Genomic DNA, 15,694 nt, shown 5'->3' on the forward strand with positions numbered 1-15,694 from the left:
GTTGGATCAATGGGACTCCTTTCCTGGACTGCCCGAGTCTGGCTTCCTTCTCCTTTTTGTTAAAGATCCCAATGGAATTTCAGTTTTCACACAGTGACCAAGACACGCAGATCAACCACAGGGCGCAGAAGGCCCGGGACAAAGCTACTTCGGATAATGGGAGAGGCATTGCATGTTTAAACGGCTCACCCCTCCCAACACACACTCAAACAAACAAACAAAAATACCTGCATGTTGAAAAGTAGCATGTCAGGAACAAGGCTAATCTACCTCCTGAAATGCAAGAGACTGTCCTAACTCCTCAAAATATTTTTTCCCTTCTTCTTGCGGGGAAGCATCCAAAAATATCCTCTCTGCCTTCTGTCTGAAATGGGACAGTTCCAGGAATTTTGTTTTCTATCATTTCCCTGCATGCACAGATCGGGATTACAAGCTGCACCGCAGGAACAACCCACCCACCCCGATTCAAGGTCCTGGATGAAACCAACAGAGAGGCAGCCTGGGCCAACTTTAACATTTTAGCACTTTTCGACGGAAGTTTTGCTTTTCTTAATCTAAAATTACAAGCACACTATCTTTCCTAGCTACAGGAATAGGGTGGTGTTTTTTCTGCCCCTATAGATCTAGGAATGTTGGTATCATTCTGCAAGCAAGGTGTGAATGGGAAAGAAGAAACTGTCTCTCTTACACACTGAGTCCATGTAGAGTTGCAGTATTGTAGCAGAGATGCAGACCATCTCCAACACACTGTGCATACCACTGGGAAAATAAGGTGCTTTTTTTTCCCTTTTGAGACACTTGCAAAAGGCATCTTAACTGTCCCAATGCAGCAAATAATAATAATAATAATAATAAAAGACACCCTCTCTGGCTCTGACTACCCAGAGCCTCACCGTCACAAAACAGTCCGACACGAACAGGGAAAATGGTTCCAAACAGTACCAGCTGCACTACAAATGTGATCCGAGTGCCCTGGCTTTAACCGGTTCCAAGTACACTTTATATAAATATCCATTACAGGCACTTAAAAACGTCTTTGGTTGGAATAACCCAACGTCACAAGATACTGAAACCGTAAAGAATGAGGGCCCAGTTCTGGGTTCAGCAGGCAACAATTGCAGACTCAGTTGCTTTTGGAGGAAGGTACTGGCGGATCACGCTTCTGTGAAAGCAACCTGAGGAAATCAAAGCAAGAAAAGGTGGTTATTTTTTTTTCCAATTACCAGTTAAAGAAACTGCCATGGCTGTCCCCATCAGTGCGTGGCTTGAGAAGGGAAGGTGCTCACAGCAAAGTGCTGGACTTGGGTGTTTCTAAGCGACAGCCAACATGGTACAGTGTACGGTTTAACAGGTGGGGAAGGCCTGGGTTCAAATACTGAACCTCGCAGCACATCCTTCGGTAATTCAGTAGCTCTTTGCCTGAGAGTGTTTGCCAGGATAAAACAGGATATCCTTTGCATGGGAGACCCTGAGATCCATGAAAGAACAGGATACGAGGCTAATAAAAAGTGAGACATCAGACGCTGAAGTATGTTCAGGGGCCTAGAGACCAAACCCTTTGAGGAAAGGCTAAGGGAGTTGGGAATGTTCAGGCTGGAGAAGAGGAGGTGGAGGGGGAAACATGACTGCTCTCTTTAAGTATTCGAAGGGCTGTCAATTAGAGGAGGGCAGGGAGCTGTTCCTGTTGGTAGAAGATAGGACTCGCAATAATGGGCTTAAAATAAGGGCAGAAAGGTACCAGCTGGATATTAGGGGAAAATTTTTTTTACAGTAAGAGTTGTTTGACAGTGGAATCAGCTACCTAGGGAGGTGGTGAGCTCCCCCTCATTGGCAGTCTTTAAGCAGAGGCTGGCAAACACTAGGCTGATCCTGCGTTGAGCAGGAGGTTGGACTAGATGGCCTTCCAACTCTATGATTCTATGTTCAAAGCCACCGCAACGAAAGTTTGACACAGTCAACTGGAGGTTTGGCATGACGTCCTTTAGAGCTGCTCACTGAGTACGAAGACAAAGAGGATTCCTGAGCCCGCCTGTTCTTGCATGTTGCCACTGGCCACAAGAGCAAGCACTTTGTGGTTTGGGGTCAACTGAAGGTTGGCTTTTGCTCCAGCTTGGCAACCAAACCGGCATGTTTTGGGGTTTTTTTGAGCATCCACACAATGTCATCCTCACTTCATCCACTTTCTGTGTTTTCCCATACTTTGCTCCATTCTTCCTCAAGCCTGTTTTGCTACATGTTCAGAAAGACTGCGGTCACAACACATTAGCAGCCGTATGAATGAGAAGGTGTGCAGTTTTGAACCTCCACCCATGATCAGCACCATTTTATTGCCATTATCCCTCCCATCCCTTTCCCTCCACTGAACCACCAGAGGGCTTTTTGCCCGCTTTTAAAAAACACTGGTACTTGCTAATGCTTTACAGCGATATACCAAGTTATCTTTTAAGCCAGCAAAAAGCCCGATGGCGGTGGGGGGAAAGGCGGGCACAAGGGGATGATGAAGGAAAGCACGGAGCAAACCCTGTGAGAACGCTCAGTTGTTGATGCAAACATCCCCACAGTTGCAGCGGCAATGACTGCCTAACAGAGGTGTCACTGTGTGGGAGCCACCTAACTGAAATTAAATCAAGAGAGTTTCCGTCTAGACATTAGGAAGAACTTTCTAAGAGTTAGAGCAGTTCCTCAGTGGAACAGACTTCCTTGGGAGGTGGTGAGCGCTCCTTCCCTGGAGGTTTTCAAGCAGAGGCTAGATGGCCGTCTGTCAGCAAGGCTGATTCTATTACCTTAGGCAGATCATGAGAGGGAGGGCATCTTGGCCATCTTCTGGGCATGAAGTAGGGATCACTGGGGGTGTGGGGGGGGGGAGTTAGTTGTGAATTTCCTGCATTGTACAGGGGGCTGGATAAGATAACCCTGGTGGACCCTTCCAACTCTATGATTCTATTATGAAAGTACATGGAAGTCTTTTTCAACCCATGTCAGTACTCCCTTTCAGTGCTGCCCACAGCCTGTTGAATGAGCAGGGTCCTAAAAATGGCAACATCCAAGTGACTACCCTTGTTCCCAAAAGCAGGACCAGGAACCGTCTCCCACACCTACCTTTTCAGGGCAGAACTCTGAATTGCTTTGCCGCAGTTTGCTCGGCCTGCCTTTGATGACAGCATAGCAGAACATGGTGATGACCATCACAAAGAGAAAGTAACTGGTGTGCATTAAATGCAGGTTAATTAGGGAGCGGTCATCCTGTGGGGGAGAGACACGAACAATTTCCTTAGCCCGTAGGAAAAGCTTCAAGAAAACTGTACGAGCAGCTGCTGCCACAATGAGGATACCACACCCCTGCAAGATAGATTTTCTCAGCATGTCCCTCTGTGCTGCATCCCACAAACTTAACACCCACAGGATCTGGACACTGCTGAAACAGAGGAGAGGACTGTTTACAGTGATCATACTAGTCATAATGCATACCTATTCTCCCCAGGATCAGAGGAGCATGCCTATTATCTTAGGTGCTGTGGAATACAGGCAGGATGGTGCTGCTGCAGTCAACTTGTTTGTGGCTTCCTAGAGCCACCTGGTTGCCCTGTGTGAACAGACTACTGGACTTGATGGGCCTGGGTCTGATCCAGGAGGGCTTTTCTTATGTTCTTATGTGATGTTCCTGAACCCTGCAGTCACAGACTGCAGCAAAGACATTAAGAGATGATGATTCAAAGCAGCGAAAGTATAAGGAGGCGACTTACGTCTGGAACAATAACAGTCAGTTTAGGATTCAATGCGTGGTAGACTTTTCCGATAGCTCCTTTGTAACACCAGAAAGGGTTGTAATCTTGGGCGTATTTTGTGTTGGAGTCCCGTGCAGTGGTGAAGATCTTGTACCAGAAAGTGGCGTTAATGTACGTTTCCGGAATGCAATGAGGTGGCTGACTGTGGAGCAAAACATTAGGATGAGTTGTGCACCGAAACCTCCACTAGTTTCCCCCCCCCCTGCCCCCGCTAGGTAACTATAAATCAACTGATGTGTAGCACAAAAACATAAAGCCAGACTGAAACCCAGGAGCAGTGCTACCTGCATCCTAATTGAGGCTCCAATATGGATAACCATAGTGCAAGTCAATCATAGAATCATAGAGTTGGAAGGGACCACCAGGGTCATCTAGTCCAACCCCCTGCACAATGCAGGTAATTTACAACTACCTCCCCCCCCACTCCACGCCCAGAAGATGGCTAAGATGCCCTCTCTCTCATCATTTGCTTAAGGTCATAGAATTAGCATTGTTGACAGATGGCCATCTAGCAATGTTTGTATATAACCTGTGAAGCTGTAAATCTCACACTGTGGACAAAAGGGCACACATTCTCCCTCACACACACTCACACCAAACAGACACTGGCCTCTAGTGTTTTCCAAACATTTAAAAACTTGCTCTCCTCCCAATGAGCTCCATCGACACCTGCTTCACTTGTACTAACCACCGGTTTGCCATGCACAGAAATCTATGCACAGGGTTGCATTTCTGCAAGCCCATGGCTGTGGGCTGTGGAGGAGGACAAAAGGGCACACATTCTCCCCGACACAGACTCACACCAAACAGACACTGGCCTCCAGTGTTTTCCAAACATTTAAAAACTTGCCCTCCTCCCAATGAGCTCCATCCACACCTGCTTCACTTGTACTAACCACCGGTTTGCCATGCACAGAAATCTATGCATAGGGTCGCATTTCTGCAAGCCCATGGCTGTGGACTGTGGAGGAGAACAAAAAGGACTCTGCGGATGTCTTAGCAAGATTGCTCTCCGCTTTTCCTCACCACTGGCCCTCCCACCCCACCCCCTTTTCTCTTCCAGCACTTACTCATTTGGGGGCGGTGATGTGGGTGCAGGGACAAATTTAAAATCTGAATTTGCAACTTTTCAGTCTGTAAAGCCCAACTAAAAATAGCCTTTAAAAAAACAACCACCACACGCCACGCATGGATAGCCTAGCTTTCCGCCGCATTGTCCGTCTCACTGCGTCAAAGCAAGCCCACAGGCATGAAAGCAATAGTGAGCAGCCAGCCTGGCAGGAAGCAGAACTGAGAGACCCTTACACTGTGATGGGAAAGACGGAGCTGGCCGCTGTAACTGTCATGCAGGTTGTGAAGCTGACTTGCTCGCAGCGAGCGTGGAGAATACAGTCATCGGAGTTCCAGGCAGCAGGCAAGGTAAACGTGATGTTGATTTCCTCGTGAGCTTCTCTGCCTACAAGCAGGAGGGAGGAAAAAACATTTTACATCAGCTGGCTGGAATGGCACTTCCCTTTAAAAGTAGAGTCAGGTTATGTTTGGTACATTCCATACAGTTATCAAAGGGTTTTTGTTGTCGCACATTTTAAAAAGAGAGAAAAGCATGTGAGGGAGCATCACAGCCTGCAGTTTCCAACCTACCAAGCTGAATGGAGGCTTACACGGTAAAGAACGGCAGCCCTTTGGCATGTCCCCTGCTCTTCTCATCTGACATGAACCATGAAGAAACAAGGGGCAGGCTCATTGGGCTTAGCAGCCCACAAGACTGGCAGGCCTGCAACAGATGACAGGGCAGTGTGGCACAGAGGCTCCTATTGAAACATGCCCCATTTTAAATGCTCTACTTAGTTATATTGTGGAACTCCCTGCCACAGGATGTGGTGATGGATGTCAACTTGGAAGGCTTTAAGAGGGGAGTGGACATGTTCATGGAGGAGAGGGGTATTCATGGCTACTAGTCAAAATGAATACTAGTCATGATGCATACCTGTTCTCTCCAGTATCAGAGGAGCATGCCTATTATATTAGATGCTGTGGAACACAGGCAGGACAATGCTGCTGAAGTGGTCTTGTTTGTGGGCTTCCTAGAGGCACCTGGTTGGCCACTGTGTGAACAGACTGCTGGACTTGATGGGCCTTGGTCTGATCCAGCATGGCCTTTCTTATGTTCTTAAATATTTCTTATGAGATCTTGGACCTGTGCATCATGTACACTGGGATTCTCCACTCCTCCTGCTACCAACCAGAAAGCTATCTTTTTCCAGAAGTACACCCTTGCAGCTCCCAAGCTCCAGGACTAAGTGAGACATTAACACAGATTAGTGACTAGTTCTGGCCATATTTATGCTTATGGAATAGGGTTGCCAACCTCCAGGTAGTAGGTGATCTCCTGCTATTACAACTGATCTCCAGCTGATAGAGATCAGTTCACCTGGAAAAAATAGCTGCTTTGGCATTTGGACTCTATGTCATTGAAGCCCCTCCCCAAACCCCACCCTTCTCAGGCTCTGCCCCAAAAACCTCCCGCCAGTGGTGAAGAGGGACCTGGCAACTCTACTCATGGAACAATCTTCCCACCGACTGTAATACCTTGGAACACTGCATTCGGAAATGCCACATAGAATAAGGCGTACCTGAGAGCCCAATTTGGTGTCCAAAAATGGTGGAACTCAAGTGTGTGACATTTCGGGAAAAGCCACCGAAGGGTTTGAGGGGGTCCAGAGTCAGAGTGATGCCAACGGAGATGTTGATGGGACCAGAATCCTCAAGGGTCTGTGGCGATGGTGTGGAAGGCCTGGCTTGGCTACTGGTCATGGCACTTTCCGGAGTCGTGGTGTCATTAATGAGGTGCTTTAACGTTTCGTTCTCCGAAATACAGAAGTCCAAGTCGTTAAACCGCAAAAGGAAAGTATTCCAGTCCTTAAAGACAAACAAGATCTTCAATGCTTCTTTCTAGTAAGGTAAATATCAGACCTTGCTACATCGGTGAGCATTCAAACACCACTGGGTAAGTAGTTCACAAGGACCTGGCTGTGTACAAAAGCAAACTGCAATATGGGTCTAAGAGATACAGCCATGTAGAAATCCTGCATGAATTGGGATAGAGCATCTAAAGAGGGCAGGGCACTCAACTCTTACAAATGTTTATGAGATCAATTACACTTTGAAGACTACAGAAGATAACCTTGCAGACTAGAGAAGACATCCAACATCCTTCCCCAAACCCATGACAAAGACAATTAAATAAAATGAAATTAAACAAAAGCTGAGCCAGCGTGGTGCAGTAATTAAAAGCAGTGGACTCTAATCTAGAGAACCTGGTTTGATTCTCTAGTCCTCCACATGAGCGGTGGACTCTTATCTGGTGAACCGGGTTAGTTTCCCCACTCCTGAACACGAAACCAGCTGGGTGACCTTGAGGTAGTCACAGATCTCTCAAGAGACTCTGAGCCCCACCAATCTCACAAGGTGTCTGTTGTGGGGAGAGGAAGGGAAGGAGATTGTAAGCTGGTTTGATTCTCCTTAAAAAGGTAGAGAAAGTCAGCATATAAAAACCAACTCTTCTTCTTCAATGTCGTGGGGGCATCACAGTTATTACTATTTGAAAACAGAATGCCCAAGACTCATATGCTATGTTACTGCATGAGGGGAAGGAGAGAGAGAACAGGGTCTTGGCCTGGAGACTGAACTGTCTCATCAAAGGGCTATGTCAACTTTGGCATCAGCATGTCAAATGTCTCCTCCTAGGCTCCAGGCAGTTGAGAATCACTGGACCCTCTTGGTCTGACCAGCCCAAATCAGTCCCGAAAGAAGTTGCACAGCCAGCATAGAGTGTCAGACTAGGACCTGAGAGACCCAGAGGTTTGAATCCCCCCTCTGCCATGGAAGCTTTCTGGGTGACTTCAGATCAGTCAAATACTCTCAGCTTAACCTATGCTGCAGGATAGCTGTGAGGATAAAATGGGGAAGGGGAGAATGTTGTAAACCACTTTGGGTCACCACTGGGGAGAAAAGTGGAGTATAAATAACGTAAGTGTACTGCATTCAAGAGGGCCTCAGCTTGTGTCTATCGAACAGAAGACTGCAGTCTTGCTACATGGCAAGACATTTTTTTTTTATACCAATGAGATTTTCAAAAGCAGTTGGGGGTATGGTGCCAAAAGAGACGCAGACATGTCCGACTTGGATCATTCTTTGGCTTCTAACCTCTGACCCCATGGGAGATTACAACTCCAGCCCATTAAACCAGAGAGTTTGTTCCAGCCATTTCTGGTCATATTCATGCTACACTGATTTTAGATTGTTGAGGACGTCCTACCATAAAGCAAGCAGGAAGTTACAGGGCGCCCCACACCCTTCCCATACTCAGCAAGAATGTGCAAACATGTACACCGTCTCGTATTTTACCTCTGCCATTTCTGGTGACTTGATCTCCTTGATCTTAAAGAAATAGCCCAGGGTCAGGAAGGCAATTGCCATTGCGCTGACGCTGATCATAAACACCACAAGCGGAGGTCGACTGCTGATGTAAACCTTGAGGTTCTCCAGAGGATGAATGTTGAACATTATTCTGATCAGGCCCACCTGTGAAACAGCAACATTGCAAACTAGAGACACAACCGCACTTCCTGAGGAGCACACTTGATCAAGCCAGTTGGTAACTACCTGCAAGACTAAGAAAACTCAGTTCTGTACTCAGACATAAAACACTGCCAGAACACCCTTGACAATGCTAGAGGGCTAAGCAAAGCAATCAGGACTCTGAATTGGGTCTAGCATAGAGCACACCTGCTGGGTTCCAGCAGACACAAAAGCTCTGGGTCCTACTATTGTGATCATTGCATTTCATATCTGCAGCTGGAAGCAATGCTCCCTCATCCCTCCCCAGGTCAATTGGCAAGATCCGTATTTACTCTGTAATTCCTTATTGCTCTCTTTGTTAAGGCATTAGTAACACTTGCCAGCATTCGGTGGCTGTAGGAGGGAACACACCCAGACCAGGGCCCTTCAGAAAAAAAATAACCAGGGAGCATGTGCGCACCCTGCTGCAGCCAGATGGCACATGATCCAAACGTGCTACAAAGGCTGCTACCCTGACATGCACACGCCACAGCAGGATTTTCACATGGCAGAAGTCACTCACGCCGTGTCCCAATAAAATATCTGTGGCTCCACAAAACTTCTGCACACAATTTCTTTCCATTCGCCTAAATAGAAACATAGGAAATACACATTTGAGTGTGGGGTAGGGGGAGTCCCGTGGCGCAGAGTGGTAAGCTGCAGTACTGCAGTCCAAGCTCTGCTCACAACCTGAGTTTGATCCCAATGGAAGTTGGTTTTCAGGTAGCCGGCTCAAGGTTGACTCAGCCTTCCATCCTTCCGAGGTTGGTAAAATGAGTACCCAGCTTGCTCGGGGTAAAGGGAAGACGACTGGGGAAGGCACTGGCAAACCACCCCATAAACAAAGTCTGCCTAGTAATCGTCAGGATGTGATGTCACCCCCTGGGTCAGGAATGACCCAGTGCTCGCACAGGGGATCCTTACCTTAGGGGGAGCAGGTGAAAGTAGTTTTTCAGGTGGGCAGCCAGCCTCTAATGGGGCCCTGGTGCATTCTTTTTAGGTGTACTTTCTATCCTTAATGTTTCAAGACATATTTAGTGAGTGGAGGTAGTCAGTTCTATACTGCTAGAACATGAAAAGGGAATCTAGCGATCTGCAGATTGCCTCCCTTCTGGAACTATTCCGAGGCTAGAGAACCCTAGTTCCCTAGTTTGAAACAAAAATGACTAACTTTTAAACTTACAGTAATCCGGCTGCTGATTTACATACAAGTTAAGAGCCCCACTGAACTTACTTGGTTTTGATCAAATTTGAACTGAATGACAGGGATCGTGAAACAGCCACTTTTACAGGCATAAGTAGCTCTGCATAAGTAGCTCTGCATGCAACAGAGTCATAAGAACATAAAAGCAACCTAGCAGAGCTGTTCTCTCACATGATTCAAGACTGGTGAATGATGGGCTTCTTTCCAAAAGTAACTACAAGTTCCTTGAGTTTGTGAAAGAATGAATGTATACTAAATAGTCTTGATCTGAACAGTTTACGTGACTTTCCTGCTGAAAACACTGGGTCACATGGTAGTGAAAGTCCAAGAACACAAGCTACACAGCCCCAAGACACTTCAGTACTGCTTCATTGATGGAAGAGAGAGTGATTTTGCTTCCTTCCCCCTTTCCACTGCAGACCACCACCACCACCCAAACTGTATGGCTATTAATGCATATGGGTTTGCAAGATCTCAGAGTCGAGTTTCTACAGGTTGGAAGGGACTTATAGGGGAAAGAGAATACAGTAAACATCTGCATTCCGACTGCTGGCAGTAGTTAAGACTAAAGATGTGAAATTTTCAGAAATGCTGAAGCCATAGGAAAAACACAATATTGGGGAAAATTTAGATACATGCAATTAAAGCAACATGAGCAATCTGATCCAAAAAGGAAAAAGAAACTTCAGCCCCAAACAAGTTCTTTCCTGTAATTATTAGACATTAATTTATAAAACTGAATGGGGGGGGTAGCTGTTTATTTTTAGAAAGAAACTAACAAGTAGTGATCAATATATTTTAACCCCCTAAAACAAACATCCCTACATGAATTTGCTGCGCTGCAGGAAAAGCAGCTCTCTGCCTTCATTTTTCCTTTCCTGATATTAGAAGGAAAGAAAAAGCAAGCATACTTCTGGCATTGAAGTGCTAGACGACACAAATTAGAAGCCAAGTTCAGCTACCTATACCACATACGTCACCCGCTTCTCTCACAGTTCAGAGCACAATAGGGTGGCTCACCTGCAGGCTACAAGTTTGTTTCCTGCAGTAGTTTTCTTTTCAAATGGCTTGGCAATGGGAAATTAAACACTGCCCAGTCTTCACCCAAAATAAACAATTAGATGAATATCCAGCGGAGCAGGAGAGACCAGTTCAAGAGTTCCATCCCTGAACAACGGAAATAAATCTAACAAAGCCAACTTGAAGCACAGTTTGGTGTTAAGAGCCAGTGTGGTGTACTGGTTAAGAGCAGTGGTTTGGAGCGGTGGACTCAAATCTGGAGAACCGGGTTTGATTCCCCAGTCCTCCACATGAAGCCAGCTGGGTAACCTTGAGCTAGTCACAGCTCTCTTAGAGCTCTCTCAGCCCCACCTACCTCAGAGTGTCTGTTGCGGGGAGGGGAAGGGAAGGAGATTGTAAACCGGTTTGATTCTGCCTCCAGTAGTAGAGAAAGTCAGCATATAAATACTCTTCTTCCTCTTTCAAGAGGATGCTCTGATTTTTACCAGTCTTTTTAGAGCTTTCCCTTCTCAGAATGAATTGTTGCACCTGGCCCTTCCTGGTGAAATATTTGGGTGAGCGCATATTTCCAAAACAAACTTGCCAGCCAGGTCTCTGTGCAACCACTTTCAAGTGGGCAAACACTGAATGTTGGAAAGGCGGCAACAGAGGCAAAAGCATTCCCCAGGACAGCTCTGCAAGATTCTACAGAAAACTGTATTTATGTATGTATCCTATGCTTCCTGCTGTTTAACTAATTAGTAATCCATGAGAGGAACTATCCTTTTATTCACTGCCTGCTAAGTTTACTCAGGAGCCTTTGGTGAGGGCCTTGTCAAGTAGAGCACTTTGACTCACATGCTTATTGATACTCGTCTCAAAAGGTTGGTAAGGCCCTGTTTTCATGAAGAAAGTAAGCAATTGGGTCCCCATGGGGTCTGCACTTGGACCAGTGTTTTGTAACTTCTTCATAAATTATCTGGAAACTGATTGAGCAATGAATTGGCCAATTCTAGGAATGACACCGCATTATTCCAGATGGTGAAAATCCAGGACAGCTGTAAAGAAGTTAAAAAGAGTAAATGGGAAGGCAACAACTGCCTTTCCAGGAGAGCCCTTCATTACCTTAAACTAATTTCAAAGCCACAATACCCTGAGATCATAACCTTGAACGGAACCTCACAGGCCTGCAAGTTAGACACTTTAATTTTTTCAGTCATCCCACTTTTACCCCACCATTCCCCTCTATCAAAAAGGCCCAAGATGGCCTTCATCAACATCAAAACCCCTTAAAATATAAATCACTGTACGTACTCTCACCATTGAAATTTACTTCAGTTGTCAATTAATTAAGAGCTAGACATACCGCTGACCTTCAGGGAAGAAAATGTTCTGTAGTGAGTAAGCTGCAGCTATTCTTACTGCTCTATAAAGATGGAATCAGAGATGTTGAGGGAGGAGCATAGCTGGCACAAAGGTTCATAAAGGACTCCTTTATGCTCTCAACATTGTTAAATCAGCCAACAGGATGTAGAATCTTCCCAGTCACTTGTTCTTTGCATTCAGAAAAGGTTGGAGAACCTAGCTCAAATTTCCAGTCACTTTCGGTCAGTTACTCTGTCTCAGCCAAAGAGGGTCAAATCTCCACTCACTGAGTGACCCACTGACCTTGGGTCCAGTCCCACACCCTCTACCTCACAACAGGGCTGTTAAGAGGGAAACCCTGAATGCTGCCCTGTACTCCCTATGGGGATGGGTAGGGTAAAAGTATATTAAAGAAATACTTAATTTCACTTCTACTAAAAAGAAGCAAACGTATATCTGATGTCTATGCCAATATGTATCCCTTTCAGGCAAGAGTGCTGCTGTATGGGTCGACCACTAAAAGCAGCAGCCAAAGAGAATGAAATGGGGGGGGGGGAAGAGAGAAATTAGTTAACTGTCATGGTTCCTGCTCACAAGCCAATACACTGAGCCAACCCTATTCTCTACAGATTATCAAGATGAGAATAATAAAACCCAACAGAGGAGATGCAACGTCACTACTGGAAATGGGATTTCATCTCTCAGCGGCCCCAAGTTTGGAAACTGGTGTGCCACCATCTATAAGGGCAATACAGGCAGAAGCTGTTCTGAAGGGAGAGAGGAAGGAGCTATTACCCCCACACCACTTCTACGGACACGTCTGAGGAGATGTTCAAAGGCCCCAGCAGAAACAGAAGGTGCGGAATGACCAGCTGTGAATGGTGAGATTCCAACAACGGTTCTGGAGTCTCTGGGAATTCCATCAGCCACAGTGGGGCTCCCTCAGCACTCTGAAACAAAGCACCCCTTCGGCCCCAATGAAAAGCAGGAACGACTCTCAATCCAATCACGCCCTGCCTCTCAGCCTCAGGTCACCTGGGGAGATGGAATGGGCAGTCAGAAACTGGTGGTGGTGCCTTGCCTTTGGAACGCCTTCCCCACTGAGGCTCACCTGGCCCCTGCTTGACTGTCAGTCCTATTATAGTAGGTGCCGAGGAACACAGGCAGGATAATGCTGCTGCAGTCTGCTGCTTGGAGACTTCCTAGAGGCCCCTATGTGAACAGACTGCTGGTCTTGAAGGGCCTTGGCCTGATCCAGCGTGGCTTTTCTTATGATCTCCCCAGTATCAGAGGAGCATGCCTATTATACGAGGTGCTGTGGAACACAGGCAGGATGTTGCTGCTGCTGCTGCAGTCGTCTTGTTTGTGGGCTTCCTAGAGGTCCCTGGTTGGGCACTGTGTGAACCAACTGCTGGACTTGATGGGCCTCGGTCTGATCCAGCATGGCTTTTCTTATGTTCTTATGTCCATTTTTTTTTAATCTTTACCCAGCAAGACCATTTTTTTAAATCCTTACCCAGGTTTTTTTTAACTGAACATCTTTATCTTATTAAAGCTGTTTTTACAGCCTGCTTCTAGCCTCAAAACCACAGTATGGCTTTGTTTTAAGTGTGGTTTTCTTTCTCTTTCTTTCTTTCTTTCTTTCTTTCTTTCTTAACATAAGAAAGGCCCTGCTAGATCAGACCAAGGCCCATCAAGTCCAGCAGTCTGTTCACACAGTGGCCAACCAGGTACCTCTAGGAAGCCACTAACAAGACGAGTGCAGCAGCACCGTCCTGCCTGTGTTCCACCGCACCCAAAATAATAGGCATGCTCGTCTGATACTAGAGAGAATAGGTATGCAGCATGACTAATATCCATTCTAACTAACAGCTATGAATACCCCTTTCCTCCATGAATATGTCCACTCCCCTCTCAAAGCCCTCCAAGCTGGCAGCCATCACCACATCCTGGGGCAGGGAGTTCCACAATTTAACTATGTTGTCAAAGGCTTTCACGGTCAGAGTTCATTGGTTCTTGTAGGTTATCCGGGCTGTGTGACTGTGGTCTTGGTATTTTCTTTCCTGACGTTTCGCCAGCAGCTGTGGCCGGCATCTTCAGAGGAGTAACACTGAAGGACAGTGTCTCTCAGTGTCAAGTGTGTAGGAAGAGTAATATATAGTCAGAAAGGGGTAGGGTTTGAGCTGAATCATTGTCCTTTGATATTTTTTGCAGGACAATGACTCAGCTCAAACCCTACCCCTTTCTGACTATATATTACTCTTCCTACACACTTGACACTGAGAGACACTGTCCTTCAGTGTTACTCCTCGGAAGATGCCGGCCACAGCTGCTGGCGAAACGTCAGAAAAGAAAATACCAAGGCCATGGTCATAGAGCCCAAATAACCTACAAGAACCAATTTAACTATGCTTTAACTTTCTTTTTTGCTTGTGGCTTTTAATGATTTAACTTGGGGGTGTTATTTTTTCCCCCTAACCTTGTAAACTGCCTCCACCCTGACCTGGATGGCCCAGGCTAGCCTGATCTCGTCAGATCTCAGAAGCTAAGCAGGGTCAGCCCTGATTAGTATTGGGATGGGAGACCACCAAGGAAGGCCAGGGTTGCTGTGCAGAGGAAGGCACTGGCAAACCACCTCTGTTAGTCTCTTGCCATGAAAACCCCAAAAAGGGGTCGCCATAAGTCGGCTGCGACTTGAGGGCACTTTACACACACAAACTGCCTCCAGCAGGGCTCTAAAACACCTGCACCTAAATCACCTAAGTGACTGTATCGACAGACCGCCCCAAGCTCCAGCCAAGAAACGGAGCGCCTCGCGCGATCAGAAGGGGAAGCGGCCGAGCCCGGAAGTCGAAGCATTTCCCGGCAAACTCAGGCGCCACGGAGGACCCCGGAAGGCTCTCGCTGAGGGGCCAGGGAGCGACTGCTGGGCCGAGGAGGGCTCCAGGCCTGGCGGGCGGGGGGGAGAGAAAGCGGCCTGGGACCTCTCCCCTGGGGGGAGGGGGGACCTCAGGTCACGTGGCCACCTGTGGAAGGGAGGGGGGGGGCAACTGTGTTGGGAAAGAAGACACGAAGCCGAGCCTCTCCCCCGTCCGTGAGCCTAGAAGGCCGCGCGCGGGGCCTCCGCCTCACGGGAGGACGGCCGTCTGCACACGCTCAGAGGCACCGCGGACGAGGCCTTCCTTTCCCGCCTGCCTTCTCTCGCTTACCAACGGCGGGCTCAGCGTGAGCGGCGTCGGGGCTGCAGCATCGTCCTGGCGGCGGCGGCGGCGGCGTCTCCCTCGGCCTGTCAGGAGGGCGCGCCAAGCCTCCTCAGCTAACCCCGCCCGCAGTGGAGGGGGAGAGAGTGCGCGTACGCACGCGCAGCAGAGGGCGGGGACGGAAGCGCGGGTGGGTCAAACTTCCTCGCCGCCGACTGCCCGCCCGGGGCGCGGAACGCGGAGTGACGTCAACGGGCCCCCGCCCATGCGTGAGGTTCGGATGCTGTTCTCGCTGGGAAGAGGGTTGCCAGCCTCCAGGTGGGACCTGGAGATCCTACACCTTGTGTGTGTGTGAAGTGCCGTCAAGTCGCTTCCGACTCATGGCGACCCTATGAATTAATGTCCTCCAAAATGTCCTGTCTTTGACAGCCTTGTTCAGATCTTGCAAATTGAAGGCTGTGGCTTCCTTTATTGAGTCCGTCCATCTCTTGTTGGGTCTTCCTCTTTTCCTGCTGCCCTCC

At 47.6% G+C, this 15,694-nt stretch overlaps 1 protein-coding gene across 1 annotated transcript; it reads right to left on the minus strand.

Annotated features, from left to right (window-relative positions):
* Positions 1–622: 622 nt before the first annotated feature.
* TMEM248 (transmembrane protein 248) lies at positions 623–15,286 on the minus strand. Its single transcript, XM_056865134.1, has 7 exons — positions 15,183–15,286; positions 8,193–8,369; positions 6,419–6,704; positions 5,091–5,241; positions 3,744–3,927; positions 3,100–3,243; positions 623–1,175 (listed from the first exon to the last, which is right to left on the minus strand). The coding sequence occupies exons 2-7, from the start codon at positions 8,349–8,351 to the stop codon at positions 1,155–1,157; spliced, it is 945 nt and encodes a 314-aa protein (XP_056721112.1). The 5' UTR covers positions 8,352–8,369; positions 15,183–15,286; the 3' UTR covers positions 623–1,154.
* Positions 15,287–15,694: the final 408 nt, after the last annotated feature.

The sequence above is a fragment of the Euleptes europaea genome, chromosome 19 (genome assembly GCF_029931775.1).
Source record: "Euleptes europaea isolate rEulEur1 chromosome 19, rEulEur1.hap1, whole genome shotgun sequence".
Classification (NCBI taxonomy): Eukaryota; Metazoa; Chordata; class Lepidosauria; order Squamata; family Sphaerodactylidae; genus Euleptes; species Euleptes europaea.